Source organism: Pelophylax lessonae (assembly GCF_965119305.1).
Source record: "Pelophylax lessonae genome assembly, chromosome: 9".
In the NCBI taxonomy this organism is placed as follows: domain Eukaryota; kingdom Metazoa; phylum Chordata; class Amphibia; order Anura; family Ranidae; genus Pelophylax; species Pelophylax lessonae.
In genome coordinates, this window is record NC_138776.1 from 258,350,537 (window position 1) to 258,374,240 (window position 23,704).

General features: G+C 43.9%; 1 protein-coding gene across 1 annotated transcript; it reads right to left on the reverse strand.

Annotated features, from left to right (window-relative positions):
- Positions 1-7,455: 7,455 nt before the first annotated feature.
- Positions 7,456-16,862, reverse strand: LOC309564406 (uncharacterized protein; the record flags this gene model as incomplete). The annotated part of the gene is made up of 8 exons (XM_082269034.1): positions 7,456-8,817; positions 8,924-9,071; positions 10,990-11,211; positions 11,305-11,498; positions 11,615-11,702; positions 11,789-11,917; positions 12,710-12,823; positions 16,569-16,862. 8 exons carry the CDS (start codon positions 16,860-16,862, stop codon positions 7,514-7,516), a joined length of 2,493 nt encoding a protein of 830 aa, XP_082125160.1. The 3' UTR covers positions 7,456-7,513.
- Between the last annotated feature and the right edge of the window lie 6,842 nt (positions 16,863-23,704).

Here is a 23,704-nt window from a genome sequence, read left to right on the forward strand (position 1 = left end):
AGACCACAACATACAGGGGTATAAAATGTATGGGTAACAGTAAAAACACACACATTGTGGGTTGAACTGGATGGACAGATGTCTTTTTCAACCTCACTAACTATGGAACTATGTTATGATTCAAAGATTCTGACTGATCTGCCTCCATCCAACCCAAACGCAATAAGTAGGAATCATTATCCTATTTAACTTTTATACCTTACTGTATTTATTGCAATATGTTTTCATTTCGTATGTAGTGCATTTTTTATAATAATGAAAAATGTTAATACAACGTAAAAACGAAATGGATCCAAATCAATTCCTCGTTACATTATTTTGGATGCTTCAAACATTAACCAAAGGTACCCCCCCCCCCCCCGAGGTGCAATAGAACAGAGACACTGACTTTATCCTCCTGTACCCCGAAAATGAGGAAACAAAAAAGTTTCTTCTCTGCTCCTACCTCCTGGGCCCTCTCTGCTGAAATGATGGGGCCCAGGGAAATGTAATTTAAGCCCTGGTAAGCAAGTAGGAGCAGGGGTGTGGTCTAGTAAAATGAATTATTTTTTTTAGGCAGCAATGAACAATAAAGTTGCCTAGGCCCCCCTGTTTAGCTGATGAGGCCTGGGCCCAGTACAACAGAGCCAGTTGTACAGCCTTATAAATGGCCCTGCACATATCTATTACAAAGCACTGGTTCACCCTCATATTGAATACGGAATTCAGTTTTGGTCATCAGTCCTCTGGAGCAGCCTCTCTCAACCTTTTCATCAAAGAGGAACCCTTGAAATAACTCTCCAGTCTTAGGGAAGCCCTGCTAAATATGACTATATCTACAACTCAGGATACATTAGTGTGATGGTCAGTGGGAAGAATGCTCCTTACGCTTGTGGTCATTGGGAAGAATTACACCCTTATTATTATTATTAAGTTCCAACACTCATGTCTGAGTCCTAGCGACTTGATGAATAAGAGCTCTAAAAAGAAGTCAGCTTTGTGCTAGTCTGGTAAGATCCTCCAGTGTCAACCCCACAGCTCTGGTCAATGTGTCCAACCACCTAGTAGTCAGTCTCCCTCTTCGCCTGGTTCCTTCGATCTTCTGAAACATTATATACTTCTCCAGTGATTTCTCTTGGTTCTGGAATCAATTGAATATTTCTACGGGCTGGTCACAGCACGCACAAAATCTTTCTCCAGCACCAAAGCTCAAGTGAGTCAATCTTTTTTTCTATCCTGTTTTCTTAGTGTCCAGATTTCACATCCAGAATTTCGAGCTGGAAAAATGAGTGCATAAGCAAGTCTGATCTTCGTGTAATGTCTTTGCATTGGAATACTTTGTCGAGAATCTTCATCGTGTAGCTACCATGTGCTAAAAAGATCAGTGGTGTCAGTGGGAACTTATCTGAGAGGAAAAAATTGCTCAAGGAACCCCTAGCAACCTCTGGAGGAACCCTAGGGATCCACAGGACTCTAGTTCAGAAACCCAGCTCTGGAATGATGTTGTTGAATTAGAAAAAATTCAACAAGGGACAACAAAATTAGGGGGGATGGAGGACCTCAGCTATGACTATCAATTACATAGATTACAGTTATTCATGTAGGAGAAGATGTGCTTAAGAAGGAATATGATTACAATGTACATATATATCAATGGTGACTTCAGTAGCATTAATAAACAGTCTTCCCTGAAGAGGACAGGAGGTTAACAGAAAGATAGTTTCCCCTTATATTGCAAGGGTTCTTTATTGTAAGAGTAGTAAATATGTGGAACTCCCTCCCCAGGAAGTGGTACTACCTGAGAGTATGGACAGGACTGCTGTCATGTTGTTGCTCCACGTGCAGAGTTCAATACTAGTCTGATATAGACCTGTGAAGTCACGGTTTTCTCTTAATCCATCTAAGGTTTATCTTGAACCATGTTGGAGGGGGAGTGGTGTTGCTTCCAAAACACTTCTATGCCTTTTTTATCAGACAGAATTTTGCTTGTCCTGAGCTTCCTGCACAGGTTCCCTCCTTCCTTGCATCTTATCCTTGCAGGTATTCCCTATAACCTGTGTTCCTCACCTTGTATATACGCTGCTCAAAAAAATTAAAGGAACACTTTAATCAGAGTATAGCATCAAGTCAGGTAAACTCCTGGGATATTGATCTGGTCAGTTAAGTAGCAGAGGGGGTTGTTAATTTCATTATCACCAAAGCAGCTGAAACTGATTAACAGGTGGACTAGATGGGCAACAATGAGACGACCTCCAAAACAAAAAAGATTTTACGGGTGGAGGCCACTGACATGTTTTTCCCTACTCAGCTTTTCTGGCTGTTTTTCACTAGTTTGACACTTGGCTAGGGTCAGTGTCACTACTGGTAGCATGGGGGTGATACCTGGACCCTACAGAGGTTGCACAGGCAGTCCAACTCCTCCAGGAAAGCACATCCATACGTGCCATTGCCAGAAGGTTTTCGGTGTCTCCCAGCACAGTCTCAAGAGCCTGGAGGAGATTCAAGGAGACAGGCAGTTACTCTAGGAGAGCTGGACAGGGCTGTAGAAGGTCCTTAACCCATCAGCAGGACCGGTATCTGCTCCTTTGTGCAAGGAGGAACAGGATGAGCACTGCCAGTGCCCTACAAAATGACCTCCAACAGGCCACTGGTGTGAATGTCTCTGACCAATCAGAAACAGACTTCATGAGGGTGGCCTGAGGTCCTCTAGTAGGCCCTGTGCTCACTGCCCAGCACTGTGGAGTTTGATTGGCATTTGCCATTGAACACCAGAATTGGCAGGTCCACCACTGGCAACTTTTGCTTTTCACAGATGAGAGCAGGTTCACCCCGAGCACATGTGACAGACGTAAAAGGGTCTGGAGAAGCTGTGGAGAATGTTATGCTGCCTGTAACATCGTTCAGCAGGACCGGTTTTGGTCCTGGGTCAGTGATGGTCTGGGGAGGCATATCCATAGAGGGACGCACAGACCTCTACAGGCTAGACAATGGCACCCTGACTGCCATTAGGTATCGGGATGAGATCCTTGGACCCATTGTCAGAACCTACTCTGGTGCATTGGGTCCTGGTTTCCTCCTGGTGCACGACAATGCCCAGCCTCATGTGGCGAGAGTATGCAGCCAGTTCCTGGAGGATGAAGGAATTGATACCACTGAATGGCCCCCACACTTGCCTGACCTAAATCCAATAGAACACTTCTGGGACATTATGTTTCGATCCATTCAACGCCGCCAGGTTGCACCTTAGTCTGTTCAGTAACTCAATGATGCCCTGGTCCAGATCTGGGAGGAAATACCCCAGGACACCATCTGTTGTCTCATTAGGAGCATGTCCCGACATTATCAGGCATGCATGCAAGCACGTGGGGTCCATACAAACTACTGAGGACCATGAGTTGCTGCAATAACATTTCAGAAAAATGGACTAGCCTGCTGCATAATTTTTTCACTTTGATTTGCGGGTGTCTTTGAATTCAGCCCTCTGTAGGGTAATAATTTTCATTTCCATCAATGTGTCATCCTTTCCTTCTCAACACAATACCCAGTCCATATCAGTATAGATATCCAGCACGAGATTTTTCCCCATTGAGATCTGATGTGTTTTCAAAGTGTTCTTTTAATTTTTTTGAGCAGTGTATATTGCATTATAGTTAGGTAGTTAGGCATTTTATCTTTCAGTTAATGTTAGATATTTGCTGGTGTTTGGATGCCTTTTGTTTTACTACGAATACATTTACTTTATTATATACTGTATATGGTTTAGTCTCCATTTCTTAAGTGTAGCCACACAGATTTGGCCATCTCTACTGCTAATTCCTGACAAGGCTTATCAAGATGGCAGCAGTGGGAATATTCCATGTGGCATTTGTAGTGGCTCCATAGATCCTTAGAATACCAGCTGACACATGTGGAACTGGACCTTCTGGAATCTCCATCTGATTAGTAAAACAACAATGGATAACTTTCTATGAACACACTTTCTCATTCCAATCACCATCTAAGAATAATAGTAATTATTAAAAAAAAAAAAGGGGGGGGAACAGACTTGTGAAGTTTAGAAATAGTAGCACAATATAACCAAGCAAGAAACTACATCAAGTTTTGTATATTTTATCAAATTAAAATATTAAATTATATCATATCTATTAAAAACCATCTAGTGTCCAGATCATTGACAAGCCAGCTTCTTTAGTAAAGTTGTCACAGTCAGGGGTCAGGCTCGAAGACCAGTAGCTATGGCAGTAGAGAGGCTCCCACCAACCAGCTGGATTAGTTCAGCAGCAGGTCATCCTGGTGAATGACACATGCTCACCCGAGGTCTGGAGTCTAAGCACTTACCGGTATTCACCAGAGCTCCTGATGGTGCAGATGGGTTTTGCTGCGTGTCAGTCCAGGGTTGCAGTCCTCAGCATCGCCTGAACCTGGAGGTTAGCAAGCCGGGGTTCTTTAGCAGATATAGTGGGTAGGGATTAGGAAGAAGTGTAGTCAGTAAACAAGCCAAAGGTTGGTAACAAGTAGGGCTGCTGAATATAATCGCCGAATCGATGCATCGCGATGCGACCCTTCGCGATTCTGCATCGATTCGGGGTGGTTGAATAATCGATTACCTAATGACGTCACTTCCGGGGGCGGGGACAGAAGTGACATGGCGGCGCTGGCCGGGCTTGTGGGATACGGAGCTCCTCCTCGCGGCGCGGGAGAGGAGGAGAGCGAAGCTATCAGTGCTCTCTCTGGCCCCCGGGATACACACGGCACGCCCACTTAGCACGCTGCTGCCCGACCGCCCGCTCTGACAGCCCGGCCGCCCGAAGTCGTGGCCTTCCCAGCTCGGTACACTTCTGGTAGCGGTGCGGTTCTCGGCAGACAGCCTGAGTTGACCACAGGGGAGCGAGGAGGCCCTGCTTTCCGCCTGTACCGTGCACTGCACTAGTCCGAGCTCCAAATTCCCAACATGAGGCTCATCACCCAGGACCTGTCCGAGCCCTACTCCCAGTGTTGGGGTAGTTACTCAAAAAATGTAACTAGTTACTAGTTACTTCTGTAAATTGTAATGAGATTACTTTACTAGTTACTGCATTTGAAAAGTAACTTCACTACTTATTACTTTACTATCCTCTTTCTTAATTGACCGTGTAGAAGAAGATACATGACACTCTTTCTGCATAGAGTTTATTGTATAAACACAGGCATTGGGAAACATGAGAACAAAAGCTGAAAAACAGAATAAAACATAAAGTGCAACAAAAATTCATAAACTTCATCCCTCTCTATTCTTCGAAATAACGATTGTATCGCATGGCTTGGGTAACGCAGGAAAGCGCGTTCCTATAGCCTAGTAAAGTAGTGTAGTTACCTCCTATAGCCTAGTAAAGTAGTGTAGTTACCAATATTAGTATTGTAACTAGTTACTTTACTTAGTTACCAAAAAAAGTAATGTAGTTACTGTAATCAGTTACTTTGTAACTAGTTACCCCCAACACTGCCTACTCCATACACCTACCGCTACTTCATCCACAACTGGCTGCAGCTCTGCCTCCTGGTAAGTCGGGGCACTACAGGGCCCAGCATTCCTCCTTACCAGGGCCTGCTATAATACAACTAGGGGCACTACAGAGCCCAGCATTCCTCCTTACCAGGGCCTGTTATACTACAACTAGGGGGACTACTACAGACTCTGCATTCCTCCTTACCAGGGCCTACGGTACTACAACTAGCATCAGGTAACTCTTCTAACCTGATGTGGCCTGCTCTAAAGGGGGATCTATGAGGGGACCTGCTCTACTAAAGGGGGATCTATGGGGATGCTGGCCTGCTCTAAAGGGGGATCTATGGCGATTCCATAGATCCCCCTTTAGAGCAGGGTCCCCATAGATCCCCCTTTAGAGCTCAGTTCCCCTGGATCCCCTTTAGGACAGGCCCAGGCTCCCCATAGATCTCCTTTAGAGCAGGGTCCCCATAGATCCCCCTTTAGAGAAGGGTCCCCATAGATCCGCCTTCAGAGCAGGATCACCATAGATCCCCCTTTAGAAAAGGATCCTAATAGTAATCGTGATGCATCGTGATGCATCGCGGAATCGAATCGTATCGAATCGCGACCCTAATAATCGTAATCGCATCGAATCGTGAGGTAAGTGAAGATGCGCAGCCCTAGTAACAAGTGTTTGCAGGTTGGAATCAAGCAGAAGTGTAATTGAGGAACAAGCCAAAGATCAGTAACGAATGGTTGCAGGTTGAGATCACACGGAGGTTTAGTCGAGGAACAAGCCAAAGGTTGGTAACAAGTGGTTGCAGGTTGGGATTAAGCAGAAGCGTAGTCAAGGAACAAGCTAAAGGTCGATAAGGAATTGTTGCAGGTTGTGATCAAGTGGAAGCAAAGTCAAGGAACAAGCCAAAGGTCGGTAAAAAATGGTTGCCGGTTGGAATCAAGCAGAAGTGTAGTTGGGGAAAAGCCAAAGGTCGATAAGGAATGGTTGCAGGTTTGGGATCAAGGGAAAGTGTAGTCGAGGAACAAGCCAAAGGTTTGTAACAAGTGGTTGCAGGTTGGGATTAAGCAGAAGCGTAGTCAAGGAACAAGTCAAAGGTTAATAAGGAATGGTTGCAGGTTGGGATCAAGCAGAAGAGTATTCTAGGAACAAGCCAAAGATCTGTAACAAATGGTTGCAGGTTGGAATCATGCGGAAGTGTAGTTGAGGATCAAGCCAAAGTAGTGGAGATAAGTACAGCTGCAGGTACGCAAAGGAGCAAGATGTCAGCTGGAAAGAGCACAATAATCTGGCAAACAGGAAGTGCAAAGACATGGATTAAATAGGAAGTTCACAGGAGGAGCAAGGAATTCAAGGTTCACCAGAAACAAGGCACAAGGTAAGAAAGAATCAGACAGGATAGTGTCCACTATCTTAGGTGTCTTAGTAAGAAGAGCTACTGCCAAATGCAGCAGAGGTTGGGGGTTCAGATCCCGGTCCTGACAAAAGTTGAACAAAAGGCAATGGTGACTAGCAACCAACCGAAAGGTGTTCCTTGGATGAGATGTTTGCCAGCATCTTGGGAAGTAAAAGGCGTCATTGTTGACCACTGCTATTTCCACTGAGTCTTTTGAAGTCCTTGGGCATGATGTCAAATTAACAAATTAATTATAAAATTATCATGTAGATAATGGATACGGACTGATGCTTGGATATAGATTTGAGCTTAGCTTTTATGTAGTCATTTCTTACAAAGGTTTGGCCATTAAAGAGCAAAAGGGATGCAAGTGTGGGTGTGCCGATCCCCGTAAAACACTTCTCTACTATACAATCATGGAGGAAAAAAGGAACGGAGACACCCCAATGTGAGGGCCAGTAGAGGCAGGAAGATCTCATGACTGGAATCTCCAAAAAAAATAACGGAAACCAGCAGGTGCCCCACCAGGCCAGACTACACATCATATGTTACTTTTACGGGAATGTTAATCTTTAAATATAATTTTTATCATATAATTTGTCAATGGACTGAACAAAACCTTCTGTTTATTATCACCATTTATTTATTAATACTATCATGAAGTGTGTGTACTCTGATGTCTAACTAGATTTGCATTACGTGTAAAACATTTCCCGCACGCTGAACATGCAAAAGGGCGCTCACTCGTGTGACTCCTCTGGTGTCTATGAAGATTTGCTTTCTCGGAGAAACATATCCCGCACACTGGACAGGGAAAAGGATGTTTACCCGTGTGGCTTTTCTGATGCGAAAGTAGTTGGGCTTTCAGACTAAAACATTTCCCGCAGTCTGGACAAGAATAAGTACTCTCCTCTGTGTGACTCCTCTGGTGGGCGAGAAACTTGGCTTTTACAGTGAAAGATCTCCCGCATTCCGAACAAGAAAAAGGCCGCTCGCTTTTATGTAGTCTTTGGTGTATAATCAGGCTTCCTTTCTGAGTGAAGCTTTTCCCGCACTCTGTGCATAAGAAAGGACGCTCCCCAGTGTGAATCCTCTGGTGTGAAAGCAGCACGCTTTTCTCGATGAAACATCTCCCGCACTCTGAACACGAATAGGGACGCTCGCCCGTGTGAATTCTCTGGTGTTTAACAAGGGTTCTTTTCTGAGTGAAACATTTCCCACACTCTGAACACGAATAAGGGCGCTCACTCGTGTGAATTCTCTGGTGTGAAACAAGGCAAACTTTCTGAGTGAAACTTTTCCCGCACTCTGTGCATATAAACGGTCGCTCGCCTGTGTGAAGTCTCTGGTGCGTTAAAAGTATGCTTTTCCCAGTGAAACATTTCCCGCACTCTGAACACGAAAAAGGACGCACTCCTATGTGAACTTTCTGGTGTACAAGTAGCTCGTTTTTGTCAGCGAAACATTTCCCACACGCTGAACATATATATGGATTCTCAGCCTTGTGAAGTCTCCGATGTGCAAGAAATTCGCTTTCCTTAGTAAAAGATTTCCCGCATTTTGAACATGTAAGGGTTACACTGGTATGAGATCTGAGATGGATACGAAGTTCAGATTTGGTCTTAAAAGATCTCCCGCACCCTAGACATGACAATATATTGTCACCTCGGTGAGCTCCTTCATGGGGTAAGGAAGATTCCTTGGGTTTAGAAGGATCTGTTGATCTATCTGCAGTGTGAGATCCTAAATGGATATTTGCAATCCTAGTATGTGATTGGTGAGAAGATTCCCCCTGATCAGAGGGATCCATTGATGTCTCCGGACAGGAAGGTCTGTGATGGATATTTTGTGTATTTGGATTTCCTCCTGGAGGATCCTGTGTGATGACATCATCTTCTGACTTACAATCAGCAGATAATAGAAGATGTCTCTCAGAGGAATTCCCGACATCACATCCATCTGTTAGAAAGAAAATGTTTAAATAAATATAAAAAGGTCAGTAAGAGAGAACACTCAGAAGCAAAATGAGACTTTGACCCGTTTCTTCCATAGTGCCTATACTTACTTATGTTAATAAGTAGAATCATTTCTTCCTCTTCACTTTTCATAATCATCCCAACCTCCTCCATGGGCGGCTGATCACCCCCCACATACGTTTCTACTTCTTCCTCTTCTTCTTTAACCTCAACTTTTATATTTATCCGTTCTTCAACCTAAACCCCAAAATAATAAAAAAACATCTATTAAAGCCGAACTCCAGGCAGATATAAAAAAATACAAATTGGCTAAGAGATAGAATTCAGAGAGTAGTGGTTAATGATTCTTACTCTAAATGGTCTAAGGTTATCAGTGGTGTACCCCAAGGTTCAGTGTTGGGACCCTTAATTTTTAATATATCTTTATAAATTATATCAGGTCTGGGATTAAAAGTACCATTTCAGTCTTTGCAGATGACCCCAAGCTTTGCAATGGAATAACTTCTTTACAGGATGTCTCCAACTTACAAGCTGACATCAATACACTGTTTCATTGGGCAACTATGTGGCAAATGAGGTTTAATGTTGATAAATGTAAAGTTCTGCACTTGGGGGCTAAGAATACCCACTCATCATACATACTAGGCGGAGTAGAACTGGGGGGAATCCATAGTGGAGAAGGATCTGGGTGTTCTGGTAGATCATAAGCTAATAATAGCATGCAATGCCAAGCTGCGGTTTCCAACGCAAGCAAAGTCCTTTCATGTATTACCAGAGGCATGGACTCCAGAGAGAGAGATATCATTTTGCCCCTGTACAAATCATTAGTAAGACCTCATCTGGAATATGCAGTTCAGTTTTGGGCACCAGTTCTTAAAAAGGATATCGGAGAACTGGAGAAAGTGCAGAGAAGGGCAACCAAACTGATATGAGTCATGGAGGAGCTCAGCTATGAGGAGAGATTAGAGGAACTGAATTTATTCTCTCTTGTGAAGAGGAGATTAATGGGGGATATGATCAACATGTATAAATACATAAGGGGGGATATGATCAAAATGTATAAATACATAAGGGGTCCATATAGTGAACTTGGTGTTGAGTTATTCACTTTAAGGTCATCAGGGAGGACAAGGGGCACTCGTTACATCTAGAGGAAAACTGATTTAGTCTCATAAAACTGAAAGGTTTCTTCACTGTAAGAGCTGTGAAAATGTGGAATAGACTCCCTCCAGAGGTGGTTCTGGCCAGCTCAGTAGATTGCTTTAAAAAAAGGCCTGGATTCTTTCCTGGGTGTACATAATATAACTGCGTACTAATATTTATAGGTAAAGTTGATCCAGGGAATATCCGATTGGCTCTCTGGGGATCAGGAAGGAATTTTTGTCCCCTGCTGTAGCAAATTGGATCATGCTTTGCTGGGTTTTTTTCGCCTTCCTCTAGATCAACCACGGGTATAGGATTGTGTATATGGGAGTGTATGGTTGGGTTTTCTTTACTGTTTTTTTTTTTTGTTTTTTTTTATTGGTTGAGTCAGATGGATTTGTGTCTTTTTTCAATCTGACTAACTATGTAACAAATGGATACAGCTCTACACTTATGATATATCACGAATTGTCAAATGGTCTGTATTCACAGCAGCGGGATGAAATCCCATCACCAGCATCAGTAAGTGGACACGACCGCAGTGCCCAAAATATCTCCTTACCAGAGCCAAAAAATAAATGGATGTGTTGAGATATGGTCCTCAGCAGTGTTCGGATTAACAGCCTCCTCAATACATACCTCCATTAGGCAGGGGATAATAAGCTCCACTCCTCCAAACATATACCCATGCTGGACTACAGGGATAGCCTTTACCTCAATCATGGAGATGTCATCACCAAAAAGACAACAGAGAAATATATAGCCCTAGGCGCTACGCTTAATATCACGAATACGCTACGAGCCATGGCTGTTTTTGATGCCTTTTAAAACACATTCGTTTTTAAGTATCATTCTTAATGAACTTCTTCTGGTTCATGCGGACCTTCACTATACATTGCCCTGTTGTCTCTTTTTGGTCAAAAGTCAACATTAGAACAGGTGATTACATAGAAGAATGTAATCTCACAAAGTTCAGAATCACTTCTGTGTTCTATACACCGAGTCCTCCTACCTGATGATGGTGAGGGATTGTGTGATCATTCTGTCTGGAATCCGGGGAATACAGAGGACGGGGACATCTCTCTGGTGGGTTTCTGTCATTGAATTGCTCTATCACAACATCCTCGAAGGGATCTTTGTGTCCTTCAGAAAATGTCTCCATCACACCAACCTCATCATCCTCCTCTTTTATCCATTCTTCAACAGCATATTTCAAAGCACTCTGGTTTATAACCTGAATATTTCATAAAAGTGAGATTAGCTGTAACAACATAGCCCAGAACACCTCAAAATGTAAGTATTAGCCATAAATAGTTTTCTACTTAACTCTTTGTGAGATGATGTGACCTTCCTGTGTAGAATCCTGGGAATACAGAGGATGGGGACATCTCTCTGGTGGGTTTCTGTTACTAGATCCATCTACCGGATGAGGGTAAGAGATGGTGTGATCCTCCTGTGTGGAATCTCGGGAATACAGAGGACGGGGACATCTCTCTGGTGCGTTCCCATTACTGGAGCCATCTGTAGGAAACACACAAACTGACTGAATACATTGTTTCTATGTGTCTATCAGATGATGGGGGATCTAGGTGGAGCCTCCGTACTGCTCTCTCCTTTACAATAAAGTCTCCTCTTACCTGGAGATGAAATATCTTTGTAGAGATCTACGTGTCCTTCTAAAAACTCCTCCACAGTGACAGTGACATCCTGACACCTTATAGGAACCTGACACACACAATGATACAGTCAACATCCAGACACATCCCTTGTCTGTTACTGGAAAATGTCCCAGAATTCCCGGCACCGCTCACCTCTCCTGTCAGAAGCTCAATGATATTGTTGGCAACTTCCAAAACCTTTTTTTGTCTCTTGGGTTTCATGGACTGGGCAGAAGGCACTCTGATGGTTAGACAGTCACCAGACTTTACCGGAGGAAAACTCTGCATTGAAAGGGCAAAAATATCATGTGACCTCCCAGAATCCTCCTCACCTCTCCAGTCAACTCTGTGTTATATTGTTAGAGATGAGTGACGTCATGTGACCTCCCAGAATCCTCCTCACCTCTCCAGTCAGGTCTGTGTTTTATTAATAGAGATAAGAGTGATGTCATGTGACCTCCCAGAATCCTCCTCACGTCTCCGGTCAGGTCCGTTGTAACGTTAGAATTCCATACCTCGTTAGAATTCCATACCCTCGTCACTTCCTGTCCGAAACAGCTGAGCAGCGTAACAGTGCGCATGCTCAGAGCCCCGGAAACCTCATTGAACAGCTGTGAAATAGAGAAGTGCGCATGCTCGGAGGGAATGGAATTATAATGGAAGTGTGTATAATGTTATACTTGCGGCGGTTACATAAAAACAGTACGGCTGCAACATCAATCATCTCCTCTCCTCTCCCTGTCACTTCCCTGATGTCGGCTAGTAAATGTAAAAGCAGCGGCGGGTGTATGAGATGTAAATGACGGAGATGTCGGCTCCGTGATCCGCTGTTATATTTATTAGCCGAGAGCAGGGAAGTGAGAGGGGAAGGAGCGGAGATGATTAATGTTGCAGAGGAGCTGTTTTAATGTAACGGCGGCAAGTGTAACTACCGTGATAAATCCATACCCTCCGTAGGTGCACCGGAAGTGACGAGGGTATGGTTTTCTCACGGGTATGGTTTTTTCACGGAACACCGTGTTTTATTAATAGAGATAAGAGTGATGTCATGTGACCTCCCAGAATCCTCCTCACCTCTCCGGTCAGCAGGTAGATGATCTCCAGGGTGAGGTTCAATATCCTTTCGGTCATGTGACTCGGGTCGTCCTTCATCCTCATTGATGAGATCATGTGATCCATACAAGATCTCTGCAGACAAATAATATAATGGCTGCGCTCATCATTAGAACTCATAGACAAATAGAGATTAATTTAAACCTTTCCGTCCATAGATGGGGGAAGGTTTAGAAATGTGATTGTGTAATGTTAACAGAGTGCAGGGGTCAGGAATGTGTAACGCACAAAGTGTACGTGTTAGCAATGAACTGTGCAGAGTGCAGGGCTCAAGAGTAACACACAGGGGACAGAGTCAAACCTGCATGACACAAAGTTCAGGGGTCAGTAATGCCTAACACATTGTACAGGGGTTTGGAGTATGTAAATCGCACAGTGCATGAAGCAGAGAGTGCAGGACTTCCCCTTGGCTGGGTCTGGTGGTCAAAGCTTTAGGGAAGCCCTTCCATGGCTCTGAACTGCCACTGTATTTGAGGTCTGACAGCAGAAGAACCTGGCGCTGCAGTGTAAGTGGCAATGGCACTACAGTGACAAAACTGAAACAAAAAACTGTCAGGTAGTCATATGCTCGGGACCAAAGGCGCACAAGCCCTTGGGTGCTTGGCGCTAGTGATGCCCATGGTGGAGCCAGTATCTGCTGGGTTGTATCTGTAGCGTAAACCAGGGGCTCTGGATAGACAATTGGATAAATGGTTCTATATTTAGAATGTATCCCGTCTATAAACCAGAGGCTCTGGATGGACAGTTGGATAAATGGTTCTATATTTAGAATGTATCCGGTCTTTAAACCAGAGGCTCTGGATGGACAGTTGGATAAATGGTTCTATATTTAGAATGTATCTGGTCTATAAACCAGAGGCTTGAACAGTTGGATAAATGGTTCTATATTTAGGATGTATCTGGTCTATAAACCAGAGGCTCTGGATGGACAGTTGGATAAATGGTTCTATATTTAGGATTTATCCGGTCTATAAACCAGAGGCTCTGGATGGACAGTTGGATAAATGGTTCTATATTTAAGATGTATCCGGTCTATAAACCAGAGGCTCTAGATGGACAGTTGGATAAATGGTTCTATATTTAGGATGTATCTGGTCTATAAACCAGAGGCTCTGGATGGACAGTTGGATAAATGGTTCTATATTTAGGATGTATCCAATCTATAAACCAGAGACTCTGGGTGGACAGTTGGATAAATGGTTCTATATTTAGGATGTATCCGGTCTATAAACCAGAGGCTCTGGATGAACAGTTGGATAAATGGTTCTATATTTAGGATGTATCTGGTCTATAAACCAGAGGCTCTGGATGGACAGTTGGATAAATGTCTCTATATTTAGGATGTATCCAGTCTATAAACCAGAGGTTCTGGATGGACAGTTGGATAAATGGCTCTATATTTAGGATGTATCCGGTCTATAAACCAGAGGCTCTGGATGGAAAGTTGGATAAATGTCTCTATATTTAGGATGCATCCAGTCTATAAACCAGAGGCTCTGGATGGACAGTTGGATAAATGGTTCTATATTTAGGATGTATCTGGTCTATAAACCAGAGGCTCTGGATGGACAGTTGGATAAATGGTTCTATATTTAGGATGTATCCAGTCTATAAACCAGAGGCTCTGGATGGACAGTTGGATAAATGGTTCTATATTTAGGATGTATCTGGTCTATAAACCAGAGGCTCTGGATGGACAGTTGGATAAATGGCTCTATATTTAGGATGTATCCGGTCTATAAACCAGAGGCTCTGGATGGACAGTTGGATAAATATATTTAAAAGTATCTGTAATATAAATCATAACCAAAATCTCGGGGGGGGGGGGGGTTACTGGGTGTAAATATAAAATAATATCTTATTACCTCCTCTGCTGCCAGTTCCAGCAATGTCTCCTCTCTGCTTCCTTCTGTCTCACCACTTCCTGTCTCTACCTTACATCACTTCCTGTCTGTGTGTGTTCCTAGTGAGATCACCACCTTGTGTTAAATATAAATACCGCGGTCTACGATACGTTTACACATTTTGCAGGCTTCCTCGTGGTCCTCTATCATGTTACATCTATAAATACACACACGGATAAAATCCATGCAGTTTAAAATAACTATTTTATAGTAATTTTAATATTTATAAATGTAATAAATAGCGAAAAAGCCACAATCTTCATTATTCTGTTATCGTCTACATTTACTGCAGTCATAAGCGACAGTAAAATCAAATCACACATGCCTGTACGTTTTGTGCAGATGTTTGTTTTATTCAACTTAGCAGTTAAAGTATAACTAAAGGCAAAACTTTTTTTTTTTTTTAGTTTTGGATAGAGTAGAGATAGATTAGAACACCTATCACTTATTATTTCTGTCTGTGCCCCCTCTCTATTTTTTCTTTTTACTATGACGATGATGATTGAAAGTGAAAGTAAAAGATAAACCCATACTTTTCGGTTGTCCCCAGAAAAGTGTAGCGGACTGCCATTATCTGATAATGCAGACTTACTTTCAGCTCTTTTAGACTGTCTCTGCATCCTTCCAGTGTTGGTCTCAGGTTTCATGCATCATACTCCTGAGGCTGGAAGAAAAGCATTGTGGGGACTGTAGTCTTTTACAGGGTGATAATCATCTGGCTGCTTTACTCAAGAAACTGCCTTTCCCAAAATGCAAGGAGACAGTGGAGCATCTTGGGAGGAGCTATAAAACGATCTGCCTAACAGACTTGACTCTCTTGCTCTTGGGACCCATCGCGTGCACATCAGTCTGCTGAGTGTGTGTGAGACAGCAGATTGCGGCCTACTGTAGAAGGCCTGACCCGCTTCCAGAACTCGGATTCCTGTCGCTATACTGCGGATGTCACTGCAGTAGCGCTGAGAGAGAAAGTGGAGGTCAGCTGAATATCCTGAGGAAGCAAGTTTTGCTGATGCCGCAGCGTGGGAGACCGCATCTCCTGTTTCATAGGGTCCTCACAGACAGACATCAGAGTTGGTGAGAGGGTGCCTGCCTTTGATCCATACTGCAAGTATACAACTTATCTTTACCCTGAGCACAAACAGTGAAGCAGATACCAGGCCCCTTAGGATTACAGTATATCATCCTGCTATATTAGACCGCAGTGGAAATTGTCTTGTATGAGCTCCAACTGCTGGTGAAGAACATAGCAAGGCCTTGCTAAGGGGAGGGACATTGCTGTATAGTTGCTTTTAAAGGGGACATGTTCTAGTTATATTGCTATAACTTTAATTAGAATACTGACGGTATAGATTAGCTCAGAGTTCTTCTGTAACTTGAGTATTGCTTTATTACAGTACAGAATATCAATATACTCATAGAATATTACATTGAATACTGTTCCTTGATATAATAACATGTTGGTTTTCTGTGTCAGTCCTTCTGACACATAGGGATCTTCTGGGCCTGGGCAGTATAGAGCAGGTTAATCACATTGATTGTATTATTGCAGGTCTCCCTTGTAGGAACGAACCCCACTTGGTCAGAGTGGGCCAGTTGGGGTATCAGTTCAATCAGACGCTACGCAATGCTTTTGGTGAAAAGTTTAAGATCAGTGTTCAGAAGGGAAATTGGGCGATAGTTTTGACAATATAGTGGATCCTTCCCTTCCTTCGCAATACCTGTTAAATGAGCAAGTAGCATGTCCTCCAGGAAAGCAACCCCCGTGCCTGCTGCATTGTACGCCGCTAGAAAATGTGGTGTCAGTAGGTCACCCAAAGCTTTGCAATATAGGACGGAGTAACCATCAGAGGCCTTACCCGATTGCGTAAGAGCTATAGCCAGATCCAATTCCTCCACTTTAAAGCGTTCCCCCACACAGCCAAGTTTTCATCTGACAAATGATGAAGACCTGAACTCTGAATGTAATCCTGAATGGCCGTCACCCTAACTGAGCGGTCAGAAGCAGGATCAGGATGAAAGAGATTGTAAAGTGATGCATAATAAAGTCGAACTATCTCAACAATCTCCTCTGTTGCATGAGCCTTATGCTGCGTCTCATTAAGAAGCTCAGGAATTAATACACAGGCTTGTTGAGCTGTAAGAGCGAGAGCCAAGAGGTTTCCACATTTATTGCTGTGCTCATAAAAAGTATGTCTAGATTTGGCCAACATGGCTTTCGCTGTATCCAAAGTGAGGGAGCGCAGTTGCTTCCTCAGCAACGTGACATCAGAGAGAACCTTAGTGGCTAGTTACTTCTTGTTGGTTGCTTTGAGGGCCCTGATCTATTCCAGGAGATCCTCAATTTGTTAAACTCTCTCTTTTTTAAGGCGGGATCAGATCTTAATTTGGCTCCCACATCTTAATGGGTGCACTGTCTGGAGTCACATTGGAGGAAAAGTAGTTACCTAACTCCCTGGAAACCATCTCAATGACCACGGGATTTTGAATGAAAGAGTCATTCAGCTTCCACATCCATGGGTTAGGCATGTAGGACAACAGGTCAATGTTCACAAAGACCAGACCATGGTCTGAGAAGGTAATTGACCCTATGGAGATAGACTTAACCTTGGACAAAAGAGATTGAGAAGGCAGAAAGAGGTCAATTATACTATAAGATTCATGAGGGTGAGAATAGAATGTGTAGTCCCTCTGATTTGGGTGGAGTATATGCCACACATAACAAGCTGAAAAGCACGGAAGCTCCTCTTTTAGAGTTTCAAGGCAGAATAAGAGACATGACATGCGTTTCTCTAGGCACTCAGAGCAAGATACATAGTGAAATTCACGTCTCCTCCCATGATCACCTTACCCTCTGCAAACTCCCCCAGTTTGGCAAGAACCGACTCCAAAAAGGAAATCTGGTTTTAATTAGGGAGGTATAGATTCGCCATATGACCAAAGAGCCTCCCAGAGTCCTCTTTACAAAGAGAGCACGACCATCTGCATCACACCATTCCACGAGCATGTGCGATTTTAAAGTGTGATACATTGGGTTTCGATTTATTCTGTATAACACCATCTTTTATATCATACCAAAAATTGGGTTATATACAGTGAATTTGGAGAGTATTCACAGCGCTTTACTTTTCCCACATTTTGTTATGTTACAGCCTTATTCCAAAATTGATTAAATTCTTTATTTTCCTCAAAATTCTACAAACAATCCCCCATAATGACAACGTAAAAGAAGTTTGTTTGAAATCTTTGCAAATTTATTACAAAAAAAAAGTCCCATGTACATAAGTAAGTAAGTAGGGTTTACAAGTAACAATAAGTATTTTTTTTGCTATAAAAGTATTTAGAACCCCCAAACATTATTTATTTATATTATTCACACTCTTTGCTCAATACTTTCGTTAAACTCCTTTGGCACCAATTATAACCTCAAGTCTTTTTGAGTATGATGCTACAAGCTTGGCACACCTATTTTGGGTTAGTTTCCCCCATTCTTCTTTGCAGGACCTCTCAAGCTCCATTAGGTTGGATGGGGAGCGTTGGTGCAGATCTCTCCAGAGAATTTTTATCACGTTCAAGTCTGGGCCACTCAAGGACATTCACAAAGTTGTCCCATAGCCACTCCCTTGTTATCTTGGCTGTGTGCTTAGGGTCGTTGTCCTGTTGGAAGATGAACCTTCATCCCTGTCTGAGGTCTAAAGCAAGTTTTCATCAAGAATGTCTCTGTACATTACTGCATTCATCTTTCCCTTGAGCCTGACTAGTCCCCCAGTTCCTGCTGCTTAAAAACATCCCCATAGCATGATGCTGCCACCAACATGCTTCACTGTAGGGATGGTATTGGCCAGGTGATTAGCAGTGCCTGGTTTTCTCGATGCTATTCAGGCCAAATGGTTCAATCTTTGTTTTATCAGACCAGAGAATTTTGTTTCTCATGGTCTAAGAGTCCTTCAGGTTTTTTTTTTTGGCAAACTACAGGCAGGCTGTCATGTGCCTTTTACTGAGGAGTGGCTTCCATCTGGCCACTCTACCATACAGGCCTGACTGGTGGAGTGCTGCAGAGATAGTTGTTCTTCTGGAAGATTCTCCTCTCTCCACAGAGAAACTCTGGAGTTCTGTCAGAGTGACCATCGGGTTCTTGGTCACCTCCCTGACTAAGCCTCTTCTCCCCTAATCGCTCAGTTTGGCCAGGCAGCTCTAGAAAGAGACCTGGTGGTTCCAAACAATAGCGATATTTCTTTCATGCTGCACACCACATGTGACATTGCTAGTTTCTCCTGCTCTGGTCAAACAGCTCTGCTGATCCTTTGCCACTCAGTCCTCTCTCTCCAGCCCCCGCTCACCTTCCGCTATAGCATTCCCATATTGTGTGCTGTCTGCTAGTTCCCTGTTTTAAAGTGCCTACCACTTCAACATGCTTTTTCAATGTGTTTTTGATGCTTCTGTGACGCTTTAGTGATCCTTCAATTATGCTTTTTTGAAGATTTATTGAAGCTTGGCAAATGCCCTGTGTATGTTGAGGCCCAGTCGAACCCTGGTTCAATAGTGTCTCCACTCAGCAAATGCCCAGATCCTTAGTACCCCCCTTTAGCATTGGTACCCTCGTTCAACAGATCCCCAGCCTATTAGTACCCTCATTCAGCAGATCCCCTGCCTATTAGTACCCTCATTCAGCAGATTCCCTGCTCAGTAGTATCCTTAGCTGTGTTGATCCCCCCCTCAGTGGTACCCCTAGCTCTGCTGATCCCCTGCTCAGTAGTAACTGCCTGCTCTGCTGATTCCCCCACTCAGTAGTAACGTCCTGCTCTGCTGATCCCCCGCTCAGTAGGAACCCCCAGCTCTGCTGATCCTCCTCTCTTTCTGGTCCCCGTTCACCTCCCACTATATTACTTTCATGCTGCATACCACATGTGACATTGCTAGTTTCTCCTGCTCTGGTCTGCCAGCTCTGCTGATCCTTTGCCGCTCAGTCCTCTCTCTTCAGTCCCTGTTCACCTTTCGCTATAGCATTCCCATATTTTGTGCCGTCTGCCAGTTGCCCTGTTTTAAAGTGCCTACCACTTCAACATGCTTTTTCAATGTGTTTTTGATGCTTCTGTGATGCTTTAGTGATACTTCAATTATGCTTTTTTGACGCTTTAATGAAGCTTGGCAAATGCCCTGTGTATGTTGAGGCCCAGTAGAACCCTGGCTCAGTAATGTCCCCACTCAGCAAATCCCCAGTTCCTTAGTACCCCTCTTCAGCTGTGGTACCCTCGTTCAGCAGATCCCCTGCTCAGTAGTAGCCCCAGCTGTGTTGATGCCCAACTCAGTAGTACCCCCAGCTTTGCTCATCCCTGGTTCAGTAGTAACCTCCTGCTCTAAGACACAACCACACCATAAAGTGCTGCTAACTCCCATTTATGTATATAAAAGTTCATCCTTTCTTCAAAAATATTTAAAAAACACATATACCTATATATATATATATATATATATATATATATATATATATATACACACACCACATAAACCCCCTGCTCCAGCTGATCCTCTGCTTAATAGTATCCCAGCTCTGCTGATCCCCTCAGTAGTAACCCCCCAGCTCTGCTGATCCTCTGGTTAGCTAATCCTCCTCTTTGGTCCGCACTCCCGCTATACTGCTGCGATGCTGCACACCACTTGTGACATTGATAGTTTCTCCTGCTCTGGTCTGCCAGCTCTGTTGATCCTTTTCTGCTCAGTCCCCTCTCTATGGTCCCTGCTCACCTTCTGCTATAGCATTCCCATGTTACTCACCATGTGTGCCGTCTGATAGTTGCTCCACTCCAGTCTGGTCCTCACTAACCTTCCTGCTGCTCCACACTGCACACCAGATGCAACGTCTGCGTCAGACACTCCCATGATAAATACACATGTACCAGAATGGACTACTATGGTTGGCTTGTTGATCTCCCAATACATCCGGGGATATCTCATACCTGCAATACCTCCAAAAAAAAGGGAAGCTAAAGCTGAATAAAAGCTCCTCAAAAGCTTCAGGTGCTGTAAGCAAGGTTTGTCATAGACTTCTATGGAGGCTTTGGAGACGCTTTGAAGCACCAAGAAAGTGACATGGGGGATAATTTTTAAAGCAATGTTAACAGGACTGTAAGGTCACCATTTTATTTAGTGACAGGGAGCTTTGATTGGCATTCAGAGAGCCTTAAAATAGTGTGTCCAATGCTACATTTTGAAGCAATTGTAAACAAGCCCCTAAATATGTATGGCCAGCTTTAAACTGGTGGAGGATTTTACCACCAGGAATTATTGTACTAGGAAAAGGTATACATCTCTCACCATCCAATCTCCTACTGAGTTTTACACTGCAGTGCTGGAAAGTCCCCAGCACACACATTGTTCCCTCAACAATAACCATATACTGGTAGAGAAATTATTCCATAGTCAGCATCTAAATCTCCGACACACATTGTTCTCTTAGCAGTGTCCACATCACTAAACAAGGTCTGCCTCCAGTGTTATATTTTTTCCCCCAATGTACAGTATGTACTACATTTTCTGAGACTTTATCCCCACACTATGTTCTCCAGCATCTCCACCCTCCCCCATCTACACTATGATCTCTGGCAGTTCTCCTTTCACCATCCACACTACATTCTCCGACAGCTCTCCCCCCCACCGTCCACGCTACATTCTCAGACAGCTCTCCTCCACCATCCACGCTACATTCTCTGACAGCTCTCCTCCACCATCCACGCTACATTCTCCGACAGCTCTGCTCCACCATCCATGCTACATTCTCCGACAGCTCTCCTCCACCATCCACGCTACATTCTCCGACAGCTCTCCTCCACCATCCACGCTACATTCTCCGACAGCTCTCCTCCACCATCCACACTTCATTCTCTGACAGCTCTCCTCCACCATCCACACTACATTCTCCGACAGCTCTCCTCCACAATCCACACTACATTTTCCGACGGCTCTCCTCCCGCCATCCACACTACATTCTCCGACAGCTCTCCTCCCACCATCCACGCTACATTCTCCGACAGCTCTCCTCCACCATCCACTCTACATTCTCCGACAGCTCTCCTCCATCATCCATACTACATTCTCCGACAGCTCTCCTCCACCATTCACACTACATTCTCCGACAGCTCCCCTCCCACCATCCACATTACATTCTCCGAGAGCTCTCCCCCATCATCCACACTACATTCTCCGACAGCTCTCCTCCCACCATCCACACTACATTCTCCGAGCCTGGGAGGTTACAACTGTTCCCTGGTATACCTATATGTTTGAGTTCCTTGGTCTGCATAGCCTAGTATGAAAGGACTACCACTCCCTGATCTGTAGTTTTATTTTATAGTATGCAAAACGGAAAAAAGGAATAGGAAAACTTCCCGGGGGGGGGGGGGGGGGTCATGCATGTCCAACCTTTGGAGGCTCCAGGAAATAGAAGAAAACCAATAGAAGGTTCAGCCCATTCAACTCCACCTATAAATGAAGTATGTGAGGAACCAGTAGGGTGAGTCAGCCCACCAGACCGGACTATGCATAAAATTTCAACTTTGTGTCAGTGTACAGTTTTCAATAAAATGTTTATCATATCATCTTTCTGTGGACTGAACAAAATCATCTGTTTAATACCAACATACATTAATGTAGCATTACCACCCCCCCAGGGAGATGCTTGGTAATTTTGGATTTCTGCTCTCTCCCTCAGCCTCTCTGACATATCTGGTTAAAATAAAGTCACTGTAAGCACAAAGAAGAACATGAGTATGGATAACTTTAACCACTTTCCGACCAGCCACTGTATATATCCTGCGGAAGGTCGGCTCTATTGCGTGAAACGATGTACCTGTACGTCATTTTGTGCAATAGCCAGTGGAGATGCGCGTGCTGATTGGCCACAAGGGGAGCCAATCAGCAGGTCCAGCGGATGCAATGCCTGCCGGCCACCTGCCGATGTACACAAGGCAGATTGCCATTCTGTCAGGGATGAACACAGTGATCTTGTGTTCCAGCTAAGCAGGAACACGGATCTCTGTGTTCATCCAGTGAGTCCACCAACCCCCCCCCCCCCACAGTTAGAAAGCACCCCCTAGGGTCACACTTACCCTTTTGATTGCCCCTGGTATTAACCCCTTCCCTGCCAGTGTTATTAGTAAAGAGACAGTGCATATTTTTAGCACTGATTACTGGTTCCCAAAAAAAGTGATTGTTACTTGTAAACAAAAAGTGCCAGAAAAGTCCTGGTCTTCAAGTAGTTCCTATGCCCATTCCTACTGAATTTACAAATCTGACATCACTGTGAATTATTCTTGAATGGTTCCTCTATTCCATGGATAATCGATCTTCTTATTTTCATCATAAGAGATTAGAACTTCCTCCTTCCATCAGGGATTCTGCCACATGTTTCCTGTAAGTGCTCAGTGCATATAGAAGAGAGCCCAGATCTGAGTAATCAGCCCTGACCAGATGCTCACAGCACAGACCCCAGCTTAGAAGTACCTCCCACTCAGCAGAACCCCGGCTCCTTGGTACACCTGCTCAGCATTGGTACACTCGTTCAGCAGATCCCCAGCTTTATTAGTACCCTTGTTCAGCAGATCCCCTGCTCAGTAGTAACCCCCAGTTCTGCTGATCCCCCGCTTAGTAGTAACCCTCAGCGCTGCTAAACCCCCCCCCCTCAGTAGTAACCCCCAGCTCTGCTTATTCCCCGCTCCGTAGTAACCCCCTGCTCTGCTGAACCCCCACATAGTAATAACCCTCTGTTCTGCTGATACCCCACTCAGTAGTAACCCCCAGCTCTGCTGATCCTCCTCTCTTTCTGGTTCACGCTCACTTCCCGCTATATTGCTTTCATGCTGCACACCACATGTGATATTGCTAGTTGATTACTGTAATAATGTCACTGGTTCCCAAAAAAGCATTGCTTATTAGGATTTGTTTTTACCACAAATATGTAGTAGAATAGATATTGGCCTAAGTTGCTGAAAAAATTTGACTTTTTATTAGATATATTTTTTAGCAGAAAGTGAAAAACAATTTTATATATATATATATA